General features: G+C 31.9%; 1 protein-coding gene across 1 annotated transcript in view; it reads right to left on the bottom strand.

The window, feature by feature from the left end:
- Positions 1-22,560, bottom strand: part of LOC148938994 (sialin-like) — a 41,909-nt gene that overhangs the window by 3,180 nt on the left and 16,169 nt on the right. Inside the window, exons 2-3 of the mRNA XM_089107396.1 lie at positions 2,418-2,574; positions 197-430 (exon numbers count right to left, since the gene is read on the bottom strand). Coding sequence (XP_088963522.1) covers positions 197-430; positions 2,418-2,574 — 391 coding nt within the window. The remainder of the gene's footprint in view (positions 1-196; positions 431-2,417; positions 2,575-22,560) is intronic.

The raw sequence follows: 22,560 nt of genomic DNA, 5'->3' as shown, positions 1-22,560 counted from the left end.
CCTACATAAAGAATTTTCAGAGCATCAATCGAAAGTCATGTCAGTGAGGCTTTACACTCACTTTCCCACTTAATCCGCCATTGAAGGTGGCATACCAGTGTTCCAACACTAAATAAATTGCAGCCTAAAGGAAGAAAAATATTCGTAAAGAAGAGGAAACGATGATTACAGTTTAACAGACTAAATTAATAAATACCTCAAAAAGCCCTTCTAGAATTCGGACAGCAATAAGCGCTTCTAGTCCTTCTTTGGCAATGACTGGGGTGAAAAGCGTAGCTATAGCTGTAGCGAGGATTCCAAACCCAAACAATTTTGCTGCACCGACATATGGAGCCAGCCAGCCGCCAGGAATTTGAGTGACAATATATCCGTAGAAAAACGAACTTAACAATAATCCCTGTTGTTTTGAATCCCAGTCAAATTCTCGATACTAAAAGTATAACAGCAGAAATTACATAAAAACAACAAATTTATTCACAAAATTTGACCTTACCCAGTAAAGAATACACTATTTCCCTAGACCATTTAAGCAATTTCACATCAGCGAACTAGGCCTGTCATACTGAGTCACATAAGGTTTTTAAAAATGTAAAATTGCTTCTGACAGGGCTTTCATTTTTAACAGAATAATCATTGACCATTTAACATTTTAAAGCTAAAAAAGCAGTTTTGAAGGTAAAAGAAAAAACACATACATAATGAATCAAACTTATTCAAACCGCTATTTCCTTAAACATATTTTTTGAAACACAGTCATAAGTATATACTTTTGAGAGATTCTTTGAACTTAGCCCCTTTTTTTGTTGTTAAGTTACACTGCAATTTATATACAACATGTTTGTTCTACAACCAATACCGTAGCTAAAAGCGGTGTGTGCGAGTTTCTGGCTATGCCTCAATCTTTTTTCTAAAAAAAAACAAACAAACATCCTTTGGGTGTGTTTAAAAAGTTTCTTTTAAAAAAGCATATATTTGGCTATGGTGAAATTTCTTGGCTATGTTGAAATCAACATAGCAAGACCTCATTATTTCTTGGCTATGAATTTCTTTGATATGTTGAAATCAAGATAGGAAGACCTCACTATTTTTCGATGCATCCTTAAATTGGCTTTCAGTTCTACATTAGCCAATGTATTTAGGCAGTAGCTAAATTGCTACGTAAAAATCTGATTTCTATTATAAAAGCTAAAATTACAGTATCTTGGCTCCAGGCATAGCACCTACCATTTTTGGTAATCGTTTGATATTATAAAAGCTTGATTCTATGATTCTTTACCTCTCTGAAGGTGCGAAACTTTGTCATTACGTTGCATTGTCGTTGTTATTTAAAACGTTGCCATTATGTTGTTATTTAAAATAGTTGAATAGACAGTCCCATGAAGACAGATTTTCCAATCATAAATGCATAAGAAACGAATAAAAGGTAGTTTAATTAGCGGTACTCTGTGTATTCCCCGCAGAACATTTCCCGCAAATGAAACTGAACTCCCAAAAAAGAATGAAAAAAAATAATGATGAAAAGAAGAAATCTTGGAAATTCTATCTATGCTCCTAAATACAGGCAGAATGTATGTTGCAAAATATCCTACAATATTTATCTTATAAATTTGTATCTATTTCAATTCTTTTTCGGGTTTTTAAGGGGGTTGATTCATCGTAGCAGGGTAAGATAAAGGTTAAAGAAAACAATTTGAAAATTATAAAATCAGTGGCAACTGCAGAAGAGTTGCCCTATGATGAAAGTGCCCAGAGATAACAGGCTGAGACTAAGAAGCATGAGTTTTAGTTACTATTGGCGAGTCACTCCTTGCTTACCCTTCGTCACCACTAACTGTTTGATCCAACACTGCATATTCTAAAAGTATTTTGTGATACAGCTAGAATATCCCTAATTCCTTCTTTTCTTTATTCTTTTTATTAGTCTTAGTTTGCCTTTGGCTGCTTAATTTTACATGTGGGAAGAATTTTTCGCGGAGAAGAGGGTACTACTCAATAGAGGGCTTGGGGAGTTCTCGAAAGAGATTAATTTTCTGCAGGGGGAATTTTCGGGGGGGGGGGGATACGATAGACATTGTAATTAGCAAAAGAATGCAAATCCTTCATTATTATAATAGTCCTTCAGTTCTTGAATTTTCAGTGCTAGCCTATAATTGAAAATGTAAACTATTAGAAATATATTTCGCTTTCTGTAAAGCACAAATGACGCCCTAGCCTGTAGGGGGTTCGAGGAGACTGGATTCCCACTCTTATTTGGGGTAGTTTCTTTTCATTTTATGTTCTACTTGATTATTCAAGTTCATTCCTATCCATTTTCGGTCAAGACTTAATAATCTAATCAATACCATTAATAAATTGAATAAGTTTTAGAAATTAAACTATCAACTTAACTAACTGAAATATACAATTAGAAAACTTACTGTATAGTTATTTAAATGTGCATCTTCAGCTTCTATTTCTTCAGTCATCTTGACAACAGCAATGCTTAAATTTACACGCAAAGCATAGACGTTGAAAAAACCAAAAAATGAAAGTATTGCTATCTGATAACGCCTTGCTAACCATGGCTTTGAGCTCCTATAAAGAAAGTGTGTAAACTCTACATAAATTCAAGTCAAAGTTAACCCTTAATAGTCTTGGGTTTTTATTAAATTGTGATAAAATGAAAGTCCAAAATAGGGATAAAATCCTTTGTAATAGACAATGTATAGAAAATTAAAGAAAAATACCAGATATTTCGGTCACATATACATTGACCGTCATCAGTAGTAAAACTCTCATCAGTAGAAATATCTGGTATTTTTTGTGAATTTTCTATACATTGCCTATTAAAAAGAAATTTATCCCTATTTTGGACTTTTATTTTATCGTCATGGAAAGGGAGTGTGGTCTCCGAAATTATCTATATTAAATTGTGTTGCAGCAGGGTTGTCAATTTGTTGAATGATAAATATTTTCTTTTTACGGCGCAAAATAGTAGAATTTGGCACTTCGCTGCACCGCAACTTTCTTTGGTTTTGAGCTGTTTTTTTTTTTTTTTTTTTTTTTTTTTCAATACTGGTGCTTTCCGTTTATTGCAAGAAAGTTGTAAGGGTGTAACAGCTAGGACTTTGGAGTCAATTATAAGTTATACCGACTCCGACTCCAGATATTTTTAATATACTGATTCCAACTTTGACTCTTGAAACTTTAAATATAATTGTTCCGACTCTAGCTCCGAGCTGTAATACTTCCCTTTTCGTAAAAGCTCCTTTTCTTCCCTTTTTAAAGAGTTATCAACAACTCGAAATTGAAGTTTCTTCCCCGATATTGACTCAAAAGAGATAATTAAAACGGAAAATCTAAATATTTATCGTTTGCTAAAACCCTGGATTTTTTTTACTAACATTTTGCAACTAATTTGCTTAAAACAAAAGTTTTTTTCGTCGATGTTGGACCAAAAGAGATCCCGAAAAAGAAGTATAGTTATAAACTCTTTGAAAAAAGACTAGGGTTTTAAAAAAGGACAAATATTTGAAATTTTTTGAGTCAAACAGAGACAGAAATTTTGAATTCGAACGAAAGAGTTAAAATTCGTTTAAGAAAACAATATTATTTGGCATATGACTGATCGATTTAAGAGCAAATTTCGAGCAATTCTAAGTCCTTCAACAAAAAATCGCTGATTGCTCGCCAATTTCAAGAAATTGACTTCTAAGCCCTTTGACTAACCTATTGAATTTTAGAGTAAAACTAACATCGCCTACTCGTTTAAAGTTAAAATTCGTTTCGGGAAAATGATTGTGCTTTAGTACATGACCAATGACATAAAAGTTTTCTGTCAAAAGTAGCAAGTTTTCCTTAACACTAACACATTTTCTCATCAAAGTAACAATTGTTTCCTTAACACTAACAGAGTTTTAGTTACAACTATCAAATTTCTCTTAGAAGTAAAAATTTTTTCGTCAGTGATAACAAATTTTCTGTTAGAACTAACAAGTTTTCTGTCAAAGATGCCGAATTTTTCTTTGAAGTAACAATTTTTACGTTGATGATAACAAGTTTTCTGTCAGAAGTAGCAAGTTTTCCTTTCACACTAACAAATTTTTCTTCGAAGTAACAACTTTTTCCTCAATACTAACAAACTTTTACTTGATACTATCAAATTTTTCTTAGAAGTAACCATTTTTTCGTCAGTGATAACAAATTTTCTGTTAGAACTAACAAGTTTTATGTCAAAGATACCAAATTGTTCTTAGAAGTATCAATTTTTTCGTTTATGATAGCAAGTTTTCTGTCAGAATTATCAAGTTTTCGTTTTCACACAAACAAATTTTCTCTTCGAAGTAACAACTTTTTCCTCAGCACTAACAAACTTTTACTATTTCTCTTAGAAGTAACCATTTTTTCGTCAGTAATAACAAGTTTTCTGTAAGAAGTAGCAAGTTTTCAATCAAAGAGACCAAATTATTCTTAGAAATAACAATATCGTCGTTTATGATAACAAGTTTTCTGTTAGAAGTAGCAATTTTTACTTAACACAAACAAATTTTCTCCTCGAAGTAACAACTTTTACCTTAATACTAACAAACTTTTAATTAACACTATCAAATTTCTCATAGAAGTAAAAACTTTTCGTCAGTGATAACAAGTTGTCTGCCAAAGATACCAGATTTTTCTTAGAAGTAACAATTCTTTCCTTTATGATAACAAGTTTTCTGTCAGAAGTAGCAAGTTTTCTACCAAAGATACCAGATTTTTCTTAGAAGTAACAATTTTTTCCTTTATGATAACAAATTTTCTGTCAGAAGTAGCAAGTTTTCCTTAACACTAACAAATTTTGTCTTCGAAGTAACATTTTTTTTCCTCAATACTAACAAACTTCCACTTAAAACTATCAAATTTTTCATAGAAGTATAATTTTTTTCCGTTCATGATAAAAAATTTTCTGTCAAAAGTAAAGTTTTCCTTAACACTAACAAATTTTCTCATCAAAGCAAAAATTATTTCCTTAGCTCACAAATTATTTTTCTAAAATTATTCCAACTATCTTCCACATTATCAAATTTTAAATTTACCTAAAAATTGTTCCTGGAAAGTTTCTCTCAAATTCTCATCCTGGAGTCTACCAACATCATAGCTTCCCAGGAGGCAGTTACCCTTCCGATATTTAAGATTTAAATTAACCCTTGACACTACCAGATGGTGATCTTTACTTTTAACATTAATAACGGCACTCCTACATACCCTAGTATCTTGTTTTGATCCTGCCAGTCTTCGGTTTACTAAAACATAATCAATAAGATCTGTGTCTTACCATCACGTGAATACCATGTTCACTACACGAGCCATTTACGTAGACCAGATACCACCGTATCCCTAGTTATAACTCAGTCACAGAGCAAGCTTGCTTTTTTTAACAGAACATTTGTCAATGACTTCGTTGGATGCGGGGTTGAAACTTGCGTCTATTTTCTGGACATTATGAAAGCATTCGACTCTGTTGACCATAGTGTATTACGATAAAAATTAGAGTATGCCGGTATTCGTGAGTAATTTTCATAGTTTGGTTTTGTCTTTTTTGAGCGGAAGGAAACAGTGTGTCGGGGTTGAAGTGTTCATTCTGATTATATGAATGTGAGATGTTGAGTACCACAGGGTTCTGTGCTTGAACCCTTGTTGCTTCTAAGCTATATTAATGATTTGATATGCGTGTAACTAAAAGGACATTTAGTCATGTGGGACCTGCAGCTAGAAGGTCAAAGATGATATTGACTAGCTTCGCTGATGACACACAGTTTTCTGTGGCAGCTGTGACTGAGGCAGATTTACTTGCTGCTTTTGAATACAGGAATAACTTGTATTGAAAGATGGATGCGTGTAAATAAATTATGTCTAATCATAGCGAAAGTAAATTTGATAGTCTATATGGAAGAAGTACGTAATTGTTAGTCCTTGATCCATGGTATTCAAGAAAGTGGATACTTCCGAAGAGACATAGTTTGTTCAGTGTCTTGGTGTCCAAGCTTGCCGACTGTCTGACATGTTTAAACCTCATGTTGAATCACTGTGTACAAAAAATCAGTTACTTCGAAGAGAAAATCTGGAATATCTTTGCGCAGAAAACATGCTGTACTTCTTGCTGGTTCATCCAAACTTGTTATCACTGACGTAAGTAATTGTTCAGCGATTCTATGAGTAATTACTGTCATAGTGTTAAGTAAAATGTTTGTGTAGTATCTAGATATACAAAGTTGTTACTGGTTCGAAGGCTCACGAAAATTATGCCATTTTGGCCTAGTTAAGGAATAAATGGCTTATTCATGTCTAAAAGTTAATAACTTGTTATCAGTAAATCGAAGATTATTGTTAATTTCTATGAGACAAGAAATTTGTCCTTTGACACGAACACTTGCTACTTCTAACAAAAGGAATTCTTGTTATAACCTGCTATCTGAACAAATGTTCTCGATGAGTAAACTTAGTTAGTGTCTGAGGATAAACTTGGTACTTCCGACAGAGAAACTGTGTTTATCAATATGACGAATTAAGTTGTTACTGTGTAAGAAAATGATTGGTTGAATGCTGTTGGTGAGATGATTGTTTGGGTTTTGAATGGATGAGTGATTTATTTCCCTTTTTTTATTTATTTTTTTTCTCCTCTATTTTTGTGAATGTTGTGAGTTGTGTTGCGTTGTTTGCGTGGATGGTTCTCAAGTTCCCACTTTTTACTTTTTTGTTGGAGGAGTGGGAGAGGGAGGCGAGAGAAGATATTTATTTGTTTTTGGGTTGGACCCTTTTTGGGTTATATTAGGGTCTGAGGAAATAAATGATATTAATAGAAAATATTATATATATATATATATATTTGTATTTTTTTAAAGTGTTTTTCTTTTTTTCGGGTTTTGTCTGGCATGCAGTAATGCATTGGATTGTGTTTTTTTAAATGAGATGTTTGTTTAATTATTTATTGTAACCCGTTTGTAAATAAAAAAAAAAACTAGATTGATATACCTACAAAATTGCAAAAGTCTGTATCCATTACTGTTTTCTTTTCCTACACAAAATTTACGTAGACTAGGATACTATCTATCCTTATTTCTACCATCCTGGGTGTTGCTACTTCTGACAGAAAACTTGCTACTTCTAGACAGAAAACTTGCTATCATAAACGAAAAAATTGTTACTCTCTAAGAAAAATTTGGTATCTTTGACAGAAAACTTGAAAGTTCTAACAGAAAATTTGTTATCACTGACGAAAAATTTGTTACTTCTAAGAAAATTTGATAGTTGTAATTAAAACTCTATTAGTGTTAAGGAAAGAATTGTTACTATTGATGAAAAAATTTGTTAGTGTTAAGGAAAACTTGCTACTTTTGACAGAAAACTTTTTATCATGAACGGAAAAAATTATACTTCTACGAATAATTTGATAGTTTTAAGTAGACGTTTGTTAGTATTGAGGAAAAAGTTGTTACTTCGAAGAGACAATTTGTTAGTGTTAAGAAAAACTTGCCACTTCTGACAGAAAACTTGTTATCATAAACGAAAAAATTGTTACTGCGAAGAAAAATCTTGTATTTTTGTAAGGAAACTTGATATATCTTACAGAAAATTTGTTATCACTAACGAAAAATTGTTACTTCTAAGAGAAATTTGATAGTATTAAATAAAAGTATGTTAGTATTAATATAAAATTTGTTACTTCAAGGAGAAAATTTTTTAGTGTTAAGGAAAAATGGCTACTTCTAAAAGAAAAATTGTAATCATAAACGAAGATATTTTTATTTCTGAGAAAAAACTTGTCTCTTTGACAGAAAACTTGCTACTTCTAACAGAAAACTTGTTATAACTGACGAAAAATTGTTTCTTTGATGAGAAACTTTGTTAGTGTTGAGGAAAACTTGGTACTTCCGACAGAAAAATTGTTATCAGACGAAAAAGTTTTTACTTCTAAGAAAAATATGGTATCTTTGAAAGACAACTTGCTACTTCTAACAGAAAATTTGTTATCACTGACGACAAAATTTTAACTTCTCATAGAAATTTATTATCATTGACGGAAAAGTTGATGCTTTTAGAAAAATATGTTACTGTTAAGAAAATACCAATTACTTCAAGGAGAAAATTAAGCGTGTTAAGTAAAAGTTTATTAGTATTAAAGGGAAAATGTTAATACTTCGAAAAGAAAATTTGTTAATGTTATGAAAACTTGCTACTTCTGTTAGAAAACTTCCTATCATAACGAGAAATTGTTACTTCTAAGAAAATTTGGTATCATTGACAGAAAACTTATTACTTATAATAGATAACTTGTTATTATTGGCGAAAAAATTGTAGCTTTTAAGTGAAATTTATTATCATTGACGGAAAGGTTGGTATTATTAGAAAAAATTTGTTACTGTTAAGAAAATATCAGTTACTTCTGAGAAAAATTTGAGAGTGTTAAGTAAAAGTTTGTTAGTATTAAGGAAAAAGTTGTAACTCCGATGAGGAAATTTGTTAGTGTTATGAAAAACTTGCTACTTCTGACAGAAAACTTGTTATTATAAACGAAAAAATTGTTACTTCTATGAAAAATTTGGTATCTTTGACAGAAAATATTCAGTTCTAACAGAAAACTTGTAATCACTGACGAAAAATTGTTACTTCTAAGAGAAATTTGATAGTGTTAAGTAAAAGTTTGTTAGTATTAAGGTAAAAACTGTTACTTAAAGGAGAAAACTTTTTAGTGTTAAGGAAAAATGGCTATTTCTAACAGAAAACTTGTTATCATAAACGAAGATATTGCTATTTCAAAGAAAAATTTGTCTATTTGACAGAAAACTTGCTACTTCTAACAGAAAACTTGTTATAACTGACGAAAAATAGTTACTTCGATGAGAAACCTTGTTAGTGTTGAGGAAAACTTGCTACTTCCAACAGAAAACTTGTTATCATAGACGAAAAAGTATTAAGGTAAAAGCTGTTACTTCAAGGAGAAAATTTTTTAGTGTTAAGGAAAAATTGCTACTTCTAACAGAAAACTTGTTATCATAAACGAAGATACTGTTATTTCTAAGAAAAATTTGTCTATTTGACAGAAAACTTGCTACTTCTAACAGAAAACTTGTTATAACTGACGAAAACTTGTTATCATAGACGAAAAAGTTGTTACTTCTAAGAAAAATATGGTATCTTTGAAAGAAAACTGGCAACTTCTAATAGAAATTTTTCTATCTCGAACGACAAAAGTTTTAATTCAAAGAGAACTTTATTGTCTTTGACGTAAAACTTTGGGGTATTAGAAAAATTGGTTACAGTTAAGAAAAACCTATTACTTCTAAGAGAAATTTGATAGTGTTAAGTAAAAGCCTATTAATACTAATGAAAAAGTGGTTACTTCGAAGAGAAAATTTGTTAGGGTGAAGGAAAACTTGCTACGTCTGACAGAAAACTTGTTATAATAAACGAAAAAAAATGTTACTTCTAAGAAAAACCTAGTATCTTTGACAGAAAACTTGTTATTACTGACGACAAAATTTTTACTTCTAAGAGAAATTTATTATCATTGACGGAAAGGTTGGTGCTTTTAGAAAATATGTTACTGTTAAGAAAATACCTATTACTTCTAAGGGAAATTTGAGTGTGTTAAGTAAAAGTTTGTCAGTATTAAAGGGAAAATGTTGATACTTCGAAGAGAAAATTTGTTAGTGTTAAGGAAATCTTGCTACTTCTAGCAGAAGACTTGTTATCATAACAAAATATTATTACTTCTAAGAACAATTTGGTATCATTGACAGAAAACTTGTTAGTTTTGATAGATAACTTGCTATTATTGGCGAAAAAATTGTAACTTTTAAGTGAAATTTATTATCATTGACGGAAAGGTTGGTATTATTAGAAAAAATGTGTTACTGTTAAGAAAATATCTGTTACTTCTGAGAGAAATTTGAGTGTGTTAAGTAAAAGTTTGTTAGTATTAAGGAAAACGTTATAACTCAGATGAGGAAATTTGTTAGTATTATGAAAAACTTGCTACTTCTGACAGAAAACTTGTTATTATAAACGAAAAAATTGTTACTTCTATGAAAAATGTGGTATCTTTTACAAAAAAAAAATTCTTACAGAAAACTTGTAATCATTAACGAAAAATTGTTACTTCTAAGAGGAATTAGATAGTGTTAAGTAAAAGTTTTTTAGTATTAAGGTAAAAGTTGTTACTTCAAGGAGAAAATTTTTTCGTGTTAAGGAAAAATTACTACATCTAACAGAAAAATTGTTATCATAAACGAAGATATTGTTATTTCTAAGTAAAATTTGTCTCTTTGACTGAAAAGTTGCTACTTCTAACAGAAAACTTGTTATAACTGACGAAAAATAGTTACTTCGATGAGAAACCTTGTTAGTGTTGAGGAAAACTTTCTACTTCCAACAGATAACTTGTTATCATAGACGAAAAAGTTGTTACTTCTTAGGAATATATGGTATCTTTGAAGGAAAACTTGCTACTTCAGACAAATTTTTTTTATCACTGACGACAAAATTTTTACTTCTAACAGAAATTTATTATCTTTGACGTAAGACTTGGGGGAAAATTTGTTACATTTAAGAAAAACCTATTACTTCTCAGAGAAATTTGATAGTGTTAAGTAAAAGCCAATTAATATTAATGAAAAAGTGGTTACTTCGAAGAGAAAATTTGTTAGGGTGAAGGAAAACTTGCTACTTCTGACAGAAAACTTGTTATCATAAACGAAAAAAATTGTTACTTCTAAGAAAAACTTAGTATCTTTGACAGAAAACTTGTTATCACTGACGAAAAAAAGGTTACTTCTAAGAGAAATTTGATAGTATAAAGTAAAAGTTTGTTAGTATTGAGGAAAAAGTTTTTACTTCGAAGAGAAAATTTGTTAGTGTGAAAGGAAAACTTGCTAATTCTGACAGAAAACTTGCTACTTCTGACAGAAAACTTGCAATCATAAACGAAAAAATTGTTACTTCTAAGAAAAATTTGGTATCTTTGATAGAAAGCTTGACAGTTCTAACAGTAAATTTGTTATCACTGACGAAAAATTGTCACTTCTAAGAGAAATTTGATAGTTATAACTAAAACTCTGTTATTGTTAAGGAAAAAATTGTTATTTTGATGAGAAATTTTTTTAGTGTTAAAGAAAACTCGCTACTTTTGACAGAAAATTTTTTATTATGATCGGAAAAAAATTAAACTTCTACGAAAAATTTGATAGTTTTAAGTAGAAGTTTGTTAGTATTGAGGAAAAAAATGTTACTTTGAAGAGAAAATTTGTTAGTGTTAAGGAAAACTTGCTACTTCTGACAGAAAATTTATTATCATAAAGGAAAAAATTGTTACTTCTAAGAAAAATCTGGTATCTTTGGTAGAAAACTTGCTACTTCTGAAAGAAAACTTGTCATCATAAAGGAAAAAGTTGTTATTTCTTAGTAAAATCTGGTATCTTTGGTAGAAAACTTTTTACTTCTTACAAAAAACTTGTTATTACTGACGAAAAATTTTTACTTCTAAGAGAAATTTGATAGTGTTATGTAAAAGTTTTTAGTATTAAGGTAAAAGTTTTTACTTCGAGGAGAAAATTTGTTAGTGTTAAGTAAAAATTGCTACTTCTAACAGAAAACTTGCTATCATACACGAAGATAGTTATTTCTAAGAAAAATTTGGTCTCTTTGACAGAAAACTTGCTACTCTTTACAGAAAACTTGTGATAACTGGTGAAAAAATGCTCACTTCTAAGAGAAATTTGATAATATTAAGTAAAAGTTTGTTAGTATTGAGGAAAAATTTGCTACTTCGAAGAAAAAGTTTATTAGTGTGAAAGGAAAACTTGCTACTTTTGACAGAGAACTTGCTATCATAAACAAAAATTGTTACTTCTAAGAAAAATTTGGTATCTTTGACAGAAAACTTGTTAGTTTTAACAGAAAATTTGTTATCACTGACGAAAAAATAGTTACTTCTAAGAGAAACTTGTTAGCATCAAGTAAAAGTTTTTTAGTATTGGGGAAATAGTTGTTACTCAAAGAAAAAATTTGTTAGTGTGAAAAGAAAATTTGCTACTTCTGACAGAAAACTTGCTATCATAAACGAAAAATTGTTACTTCTAAGAAAAATTTGGTATCTTTGACAGAAAACTTGTTAGTTCTAACAGAAAATTTGTTATCACCGACAAAAATTCTTACTTCTAAGAAAAATTTGATAGTTGTAACTAAAACTCTGTTAGTGTTTAGGAAACAATTGTTACAAGTTTTCTGTAAGAAGTAGCAAGTTTTCTGCCAAAGATACCAGATTTTTCTTAGAAGTAACAATTTTTTCCTTTATGATAACAAGTTTTCTATCAGAAGTAGCAAGTTTTTCTTAACACTAACAATTTTTGTCTTCGAAGAAACAACTTTTTCTTCAAGACTAACAAACTTCTACTTAAAACTATTAAATTTTTCGCAGAAGCATAATTTCTTTCCGTTCATGATAAAAAGTTTTCTATCAAAAGTAGCAAGTTTTCCTTAACACTAACAAATTTTTTCATCAAAGTAACAATTTTTTCCTTAACACTAACAGTCTTAGTTATAACTATCAAATTTCTCTTAGAAGTGACAATTTTTCGTCAGTGATAAAAATTTTTTGTTAGAACTGTCAAGTTTTCTGTCATAGATACCAAATTTTTCTTAGAAGTAACAATTTTTTCGTTTATGATTGCAAGTTTTCTGTCAGGAGTAGCAAGTTTTCTGTCAGAAGCAGCAAGTTTTCTTTCACACTAACAAATTTTCTCGTCAAGGTAACAACTTTTTCCTCAATACTAACAAACCTTTACTTAATACTATGAAATTTCTCTTAGAAGTAACCATTTTTTCATAAGTGATAACAAGTTTTCTTTCAAAGATACCAAGTTTTTCTTAGAAGTAACAATTTTTTTTCCGTTTATGATAAAAAGTTTTCTGTCAGAAGTACCAAGTTTTCCTTCACACTAACAAATTTTCTCTTCGAAGTAACCACTTTTTCATTAATACTAATAGGCTTTTACTTAACACTATCAAATTTCTCTTAGAAGTAATAGGTTTTTCTTAACTGTAACAAATTTTTCAAAAAGCACCAACCTTTCCGTCAACGATAATAATTTTCTCTCAAAAGTAAAAATTTTGTCGTCAGTGATAAAAAATTTTCTGTTAGAAGTAGCAAGTTTTATTTCAAAGATACAATATTTTTCTTAAAAGGAACAGCTTTTTTGTATATGATAAAAAAATTTCTGTCGGAAGTAGCAAGTTTTCCTCAACACTAACAAAGTTTCTCATCGAAGTAGCAATTTTTCGTCAGTTATAACAAGTTTTCTGTTAGAAATAGCAAGTTTTTTGTCAGAGAGATAATTTTTTTCTTAGAAATAACAATATCTTCGTTTATGATAACAAGTTTTCTGTTAGAAATAGCAATTTTTCCTTAACACTAAAAAATTTTCTCCTTGAAGTAACAACTTTTACCTTAATACTAATAAACTTTTACTTAACACTATCAAATTTCTCTTAGAAGTAACTATTTTTCGTCAGTGATTACAAGTTTTCTGTAAGAAGTAGAATGTTGTCTGTCAAAGATACCAAATTTTTCATAGAAGTAACAATTTTGTCTTTTATGATAACAAGTTGTCTGTCAGAAGTAGCAAGTTTTCCTTAACACTAACAAATTTCCTCAGCGGAGTAACAAATTTTTCCTTAATACTAACAAACGTTTACTTAACAAACTCAAATTTCTCTCAGAAGCAATAGATATTTTCTTAAGAGCAACAATTTTTTTCTAATAACACCAACCTTTCCGTCAATGATAATAAATTTCACCTAAAAGTTACAATTTTCTCGCCAATAATAGCAAGTTATCTATTAAAACTAACAAGTTTTCTGTCGATGATACCAAATTTTTCTTAGACGTAACAATTTTTCGTTATGATAACAAGTTTTCTGACAGAAGTAGCAAGATTTCCTTAACACTAACAAATTTTCTTTTCGAAGTATTAGCATTTTCCCTTTAATACTAACAAACTTTTACTTAACACACTCAAATTTCGCTTAGAAGTAATAGGTATTTTCTTAACAGTAACATATTTTTCTAAAAGCACCAACCTTTCCATCAATGATAATAAATTTCTCTTAAAAGAAACATTTTTTTCGTCAATGATAACTAGTTATCAGTTAGAAGTAACAAGTTTTCTGTCAAAGATTTTCGTTATGATAACAAGTTTTCTGCCAGAAGTAGCTTATATTTTCTTAACACTAACACACTTTCTTTTCGAAACATCAATATTCATTACTACTACCTAACTTTTACTTAACACTAACAGACTTTCTCTTCGATGCACCAACTTTTTTCCTTAATACTAACATACTTTTAATTAACACACTCAAATATCTCTTAGAAATAACACTTTTCGTCAGTGATGACACGTTTTCTGCTTGAAGTAGCCAAGTTTTCTGTCAAAGATACCAAAATTTTTTTCTTAGGAGTAACAATTTTTTCGTTATGATAACAAGTTTTCTGGCAGAACTAGCAAGTTTTCCTTAACACTAACAAATTTTCTCATCAAAGTAACAACATCTTACCTTAGAACTAAAACACTTTTACTTAACACACTCAAATTTTGCTTAGAAATAACACTTTTGGCAGTGATAACTAGTTTTCTACTTGAACTAGCAAGTTTTCTGTCAAAGATACCAAATTTTTGTCTTAGAAGTAACAATTATTCGTTATGATGACAACTTATCCGCTAGAAGTAACAAGCTTTCTTTGAAGTAACAATATTTTTTTCGTTATGATAAGAAGTTTTCTGTCAGAAGTAGCAAATTTTCCTTAACAGTAACAAATTTTTCCTTCGAATTATCAAGTTTTTCCTTAAAACTAACACACTTTTACTTAACACACTCAAATTTCTCTTATAAATAATATTTTCGTCAATGATAACACGTTTTTTGTTCAAACTAGCAAGTTTTCTACCAAAGATACCAATTTTTTTTAATGGTCGAAAGTGATTTGAAGGCAGCAAACCCCCCTCTCACGCCCACCTTTTCCCCAAACACATCCAATCAAATTTTTTAGATAGCCATCTTGTTCAACGTAATTAAAGTATTGGAAATTAGGTCTTTAAGGACACCCCCTCCCGCAGCCCTCAGGGCAAGGTTTGTAAGTTATGCCCTGGGGGCATATAAAGTTTTTATAGAAAGCAATGTTGTAGAAACTTCAAAAAGGGCTCATTTGATTGAAAATTGAAAGGGCTAGTGCTCTTTTTAATAGTCGAAAGTGATTGAAGGGCACCTAACCCCCCTCTCACGCCGTCCATTTCCACAAACACATCCAATCAAAATTTTGAGAAATCCATTTCGTTCAACATAGTTGAAAGTTCTGGAAATTAGGTCTTTGAGGATGATAACCCCCTCATAGCCCTCAGGGCAAGGGTTGAAACTTGTGCCCTGGGGGCATATAAAGTTTTTTAATTGTCGAAAGTGATTTTAGGACAACTAGCCCACCTCTCGCGCCCACCATTTCCCTAACCACATCCAATCAATGTTGTGACATAGCCATTTGTTCAATGTAGTTGAAAAGTCCAGAAATTATGTCTTTGAGGATGACACTTCCCCCACAGCCCTCAGGGCAGGGGTTGTAAGCTACACCCTGGGGCATACAAGGTTTTTATAGAAAGCGTTGTTGTAGAAACTTCAAAAAGGGCTCATTCGATTGTAAATTAAAAGGGCTTGTGCCCTTTTTAATAGTCGAAAGTGATTGGAGGGCAACTAAACCCCTCTCACGCCCACCTTTTCCCCAAACAAATTCAATCAAAATTTTGAAGTAGGCATTGGGTTCAGCGTACTTAAAAGTTTTTATAATTAGGTCTCTGAGGATGAAGCCCCCCCACAGCCCTCAGGGCAAGGATTGTAAGTTATGTCCTAGGGGGATTTAAGGTTTTTATAGAAAGCGTTGTCATATAAACTTCAAAAAGGGCTCATTCAATTGGAAATAAAGAAGGCTAGTGCTCTTATTAATAGTCAAAAGCAATGGGAGGACGAATCCCCCCCTCACACCCAACATTTCCCCAAACACTTCCGATCAGCATTTTGATATAGCCATTTTGTTGAAGGTAGATGAAGGGTCAGAAAATTGTGTCTTTGAGTATGACGACCCCCCCCCCACAACCTTCGGTGCTAAGGATGTAAGTTAAGCCCTGGGGGCATGAAAGGTTTTTTTTTTATAAAAAGCATTGTCATAAAAATTTCAAAAAGACTCATTTTTTTGGAAATTGAGAGGGCTATTAATAGTCAAAAGTAATTGGAGGTAGAATCACCCCCCCCACACCCATCATTTCCCCAATCATTTCCGATCAATATTTTGATATATTCATGTTGTTCAACGTAGTTGAAAGGTCTGAAATTTCTGTCTTTGAGGATGACACCCCCCCCCCCACCCTGATAGCCCTCAGAACAAGGGTTGTAACTTATGCCCTTGGGGCATATAAGGTTTCCATAGAAATTTTTGTTGTAGAAGCTTCAAAAAGGACTCATTTCATTGGAAATTCAGAGGACTAGTGCCTTTTTTATTAGTCAAAAGTGATCAGAGGGCAAATACCCCCTCCCAATTTCAATTTCACATATGTTGTAAATTATTTGCAAAAATATATTCTTAAGCATATGACTAATATTTGATGTTTGTCTTTTCTAGGTTCCCTTTTAAGTCAACTTGGAAGAAAAAACTTCAGTTTCATGTAAGTAAGTTATTAATTATTTAAAGAAAATTGTTCTTAATCATATGACTAATTTCTGATATTTGTCGTTTTCATGTTCCCTTTTGAGTCAACCCAGAAGAGAAAAGCTTCCGTTTCACACAAGTAAGTTATATATTGTTTTAAAAATTGTTCTTAAGCATTTGACTATATTTTCTTTTTCATGTTCCCTTTTGAGTCAACATGAAAGAAAAAAACTTTAGTTGCACATAAGTAAGTTAGAATTTTAGTAAGTTCCAAAAATATATTCTTAAACATATGACTAATATTTGATGTCTGTCTTTTCCAGGTTCCCTTTTGAGTCAACTTGGAGGAAAAAAGCTTCAGTTTCACATTAGTAAGTTATAAATTATTTGAAAAAAAAAATGTTCTTACCCGTATGACTAATTTTTGATATTTGTCTTTTTCAGGTTCCCTTTTCACTCAACCCAGAAGACAAAGGCTTCAGTTTCACATAAGTAAGTCATAAATTATTTGAAAAAATTGTTCTTACCCATATGACTAATTTTTTATATTCCCTTTTGAGTCAACCCAGAAGACAAAAGCTTCAGTTTCACATAAGTAAGTTATAAATTATTTGAAAAATTGTTTTTAAGCATTTGATTATATTCTCTTTTTTATGTTCCCTTTTGAATCAACACGAAAGAAAAAAAACATTAGTTGCACCTAAGTAAATTAGAATTTTGTTTTCAATAGTTCACAAGCATATGACTAATATTTGATATTTGTCATTTTCAAGTTCTTTTTGTAGTCAAAAGAGTTCTCAGTAGTGATAGTAGTAGTAGTAATTTAGCAACAAATACAATTTTTTCAGTCACAAAAGAATGAAAGAGCCCACAAGTCAATCCAGATGCTGAAATCCATACCCTCTTTATTCTTTTTGTTGCAAGTACAAAGAATGTCCAAAGCAGTGCAAAATGCAGGAGCTCTCTTGGAACTCCTGGCTCAGGGAACTCCAAGCAACATGTTCCTGAGTCATATTTATAGTGCATTTGACACACTGACAAGAGGGGCCCGGCTATTGACAGACAACACTACCACTAACTAGGCCAAACACTTTATAAGTATTGTAGCTCATCTTACTGGAGACAAAATATTATGGTCAGCAAGGCTGCAAGACACAATAGACAATCAATACAGCTGGTATCAAATATACAAAGAAGCACTTGGCTGCATCTGAGACTTTCTGTTGTGGTGTAAGATTCACCCTGAGTCAGCATATGAACAGACTGGCAGCACAACAAATGTAAGATTTCCTTGTGCAATGACAAAATGCTGCCAGAAAACACCTTTTTGAACATGCCCTATTCCACAAATCTAGTCACGCAAAACTTGATCAAAACCTGGGGCAAAATACAATTGCTCCCAACCTCAGTCGTTCTGACCTTACTATTACAAAGGCTGATCTGCTGCAGTGGCTTCAGTTATCCGACATTGATATTCTGTGTCTAAAAGAAAGAACCCAACAACAAAGAAATTGTGTAGATAATAGCTAGCAGGATGCCAGTAAAATCACCTTATATCTTCCATATCAGGATTGACTTGCACAAGATATGTACAAGCAGCAGCTCCACTGGTAAAACAGCTATTGTATGCTCCTGATCATCAAAGCAGAGCTATAGAACATGGGCATGTACATGAGCCTGAGGCTACTTTTGAGCAAAAAACAAATTACAAGATTACTCCTGCTGGACTGTTTATTCATAAAACTAAAGGGTTTCTTGCCACAAGTCTGGATGGTATTTTTGCTCTTCCTGGAGAAAGAAGAGCAATTCTTGAAGTAAAATATTCCCTCACTGCTGAAGACATTTCAATAATAAAATTGCTTAAGAGAAATAAAGGTGTTTTCCTCAATCATAAAAACAGCATTCATTTAAAGAGTAACCATAATTATTTTTATCAAGTTCAGCTGTGGCTTGAGTGTTGCAACCTTGAATTGGGATTTTTGTGTTTATTTTGGCAAAAGATACATCCATGTGGATAGATCAATATAGTTTAGTTGATCAATATAGTTAGTTGTTTAGTGTCCAGCTAATCCCCCCAGTCTATTTTTCAAATGTAGCCTAATTTAAAATGTTAGAACAACTATCATGAGTAAACCCAAAGAAAAAACATAATTTGAATTTGGTTTTCAATAAAAAATTTTTGAAGCTGTTTATGTAATTATAGTGTCTAGTTAATTCAACATTAAAGACAAACATGCTCTAACACATTCATTCAAAAATGTCAACTTTTCTTACTTGTCAAACCCCAAATTCTGGTTAAAATTAAATAAGTCACACAAATGGCCTACAAATAAAGTGAATATACCACTTGATGCCTTTCTTATGCTCTTTCCAAATATAATAATTTTTTGGCACAATTCAATTTTGACTAAACTTAACCTTACCAAACCTAAACTTACCCAAATATATAGCCTATATTATACATTTCCCATGCGTTAATTGATTCTCAAATTTGTTACTATCAATTCAATTTATAGGTAAACCAGTTTTAACAAGAGTCACACTAAGAGAGGTGTATAAGTTGTATCTAAAACAAGAGAAAAGGGTATCATCTTTACGTGTCTGTAAAGGGCTTAAGACTGAATTTGCACCAAAAACAATTATTGTATTTGAAAAGAGCATAAAAAAGGTATTAAGTGGTATGTTTAATTTATTTGTAGGCCATTTAAAGTCTAACCACCACAGTGATATTAGGCATGTTGCAGCTTACCTGCCCTTCAAGACTAGCAAAGCTGAAACTCTCAACACTTGTACACAGAAACAAAAGGTGAAACCATTCTAACCTATAAGTTAATCAGGCCTAATACTCTTCCATCATTATTTCCTATTGTTGGGTCATCATTTGAAACTTGTTAAGCAGTCTACCCTATCCAGAGCCCTATACTCAATTCTTTTCGTCAAGAATAGTTAATAGCTAGAATAAACTATCTGAAGACATAGTTACTGCTGAATCCATTGACATTTTCAAACAAAGGCAAGTGGAGAGCTACTGATCATCCAACTGCACCTGGTCACTGAATAACATAGAAAACAACTTTAATCCTTAACTCTGGAGCTTCAAAGGGAGAAATCCTTAGATTGCTCCAAACTGTAATTTAAGGTAATTGATGTGAATTATTCAATAGTTACCCAAATTTTTAATTGATCATGATGATCTAGTTCCCTGGAGAGTTTGTCAACAGACCCTTTGTCTTTGAGAAATTTTGCTGACAAGACAGGAAGGCTGAGAATTAAAAATAAGTTTAAGGTACTACATTGGTAACTTCTAGTTTATCTACTTTTTGCTGTCTTGGAAAGGGGTTAGGTTTCCATTGGCATTTTCAAACAGAGGCTGGATACTGAGTGGTCCTCTAGAGAGCGGAGAGCTACTGATTATCCAACTGCACCTGGTCACTGAATAACAAAGAAAACAACTTCAATCCTTAACTCTGGAGCTACAAAGGGAGAAATCCTTAGATTACTCCAAACTGTAATTTGATGTGAATTATTCAATATTTACCCAAATTCTCAATTGATCATGATGATCTAGTTCCCTAGAGAGTTTGCCAAAACACCCTTGGTCTTTGAGTTATTTCGCGGACAAGACAGGAAGGGTGAGAACTAAAAATAAGTTTATTTTTCCTCACAAAGGATGCAAAAAGAACAATCAAACAGTTCGTGGTAACGAACTGTAAGTAAGGAGCGACCCGGCTCAATGGTAACCAAACTCTAGAAAACAGGTTTTTGATACCAATAGATACATCAAAAGAATCAGATTTCAATGCTGATTTCAAATATATAACTTTCATCAAGTTAATACTACCCATCAAAAGTTACGCTCCTGAGAAAATTTGGCTGATTTAAAAAAAAAGGGGGAAAGACCTCCAAAACGTTATAGAACCTTAATGAAAATCACACCATCATATTCAGCGTATCAGAGAACCATACTGTAGAGGTTTCAAGCTCCTATCTACAAAAATGTGGAATTTTGCACGGATCACGGATGCGTGTTTATTTGTTTTTTTTTCCCCAGGAGTGATAGTATTGACCCAGTGGTCCTAGAATATCGTGGGAGGGCTCATTGTAACGGAAATTAAAAGTTCTAATGCCCTTTTTAAGTGACCAAAAAAAATGGAGGGCAACTAGGCCCCCTCCCACGCTTATTTTTTCCCCATGGTCACCTGATAAAAATTTTGAGATAGCCATTTTGTTCAGCATGGTCGAAAATATGATAACTATGTCTTTTAGGATGACTTAATCCCCCGAAGTCCCCAGGGGGAGGGCTAAAAGTTATGAGCTTTACCCAATGTTAACATATAGTACTGGTTATTGGGAAGTATACTGAAGTTTTCAGGAGGGTTTTTTTCTGGTAGTGGGAGGGAAGGGTGGGTTATGTTGGAGGATCTGTCCATGAAGGAAGTTTTCATGGGGGAAGGGAAATTGCCATGAAGATGGCGCCGGACTTACCAGCATTATTTATTGGTTATTGGGAAGTATACAGACATTTTCAGGAAGGGTTTTTTTCTGGAGGGGGGGGACTAGAGTAGGGGGTTACTCTGGAGAATCTTTCCGTGGCGGATGTTTCTTTGGGGTAAGGGACATTTCTATGAAGGGGGCGCCGGATTTCCAAGCATTATTTAAAAAACGATCAGAAATTAAATTAAAAAAAACAAGTTTTTTCAACTGAAAGTAAGAAGCAACATTAGAACTTAAAACGAACAGAAATTATAACGTACGTGAGGGGGTTCTCCTCCAAATCAATACCTCGCTCTTTACGCTACAGTTTTTTTTTAGTGCTTTCAAAAGAGCTATCTATTCTAATTCAACGGCCTTTGTGATTCAGGTGTTTTTGGATCAAATTTGTTTTTAACTTTTAGCGTACAAAGCGTGGTATTGACTAAGGGGAGAACCCCCTCATATACGTAATAAAAAAAAACAATAAAAAAACAAGCGATACGGCTCAATAGTAATCGAAACTTTTAAAAACAGAATTTTGATGTCAATAAATGTATCAAAAGAATGAGTTTATAATGCTGATTCTAAATATATAAATTTTATTAAGTTTAGTATTACTCATCAAAGGCTACAAGCCTGGGAAAAGTTACCCGATTTTTTAAAGAGGGGGGAAACATCTTCTACAAGTGAAGGAATTTTAAAGAAAATCATACCGTCAGATTCAGCGTATCAGAAAACCCTATTACATAAGTTTCAAGCTCATATCTGCAAAATTCTGCAACTTTGTATTTTTTGCCAGATGAAAAATATACGAATATAGAAGTTAGTTACGTAAGTTAATTTGTAAAGACATCCATTTAGCAAAAGAAAAGTACAATTTTTATGCAAATTTTGTTTACTTATTCAATGACGGTTTGCCAAAATAAAAGCTGCATTAACTAAAAAACAATCAGAAATTAAATAAAAAAGACAAGTTTTTTAAACTGAAAGTAAGGAGCGACATTAAAACTTAAAACGAACAGAAATTAATCCGTATATGAAAGGGGCTGTCCCCTCCTCAACGCCTCGCTCTTTACGCTAGAGCTTGACTCTGTCTCACAAGTTTATTTTTTAAAACAATAAAAAACTTTACCGTAAAGAGCGAGGCGTTGAGGAGGGGACAGCCCCTTCCATATACGGAATAATTTCTGTTTGTTTTAAGTTTTAATGTCGCTCCTTACTTTCAGTTAAAAAAACTTATTTTTTTTATTCAATTAACAGGAAAGCCAGAGCCTGGAAAAGGCACAACAAGGAGAAATCTCAGGAAAATTGGATAAGGTATGCAAAGGCTCAGAATCTTGCCTCTAATGTAGTTAAGGAATTGAAGTCTCAGCATGAAGAAT

Source organism: Artemia sp. Qi Xiang Cuo, unplaced genomic scaffold (genome assembly GCF_049724085.1).
Source record: "Artemia sp. Qi Xiang Cuo unplaced genomic scaffold, ASM4972408v1 HiC_scaffold_23, whole genome shotgun sequence".
In the NCBI taxonomy this organism is placed as follows: Eukaryota; Metazoa; Arthropoda; class Branchiopoda; order Anostraca; family Artemiidae; genus Artemia; species Artemia sp. Qi Xiang Cuo.
Note: the sequence above shows the minus strand (reverse complement) of the source record. Positions and strands in the feature narration are given on the sequence as shown.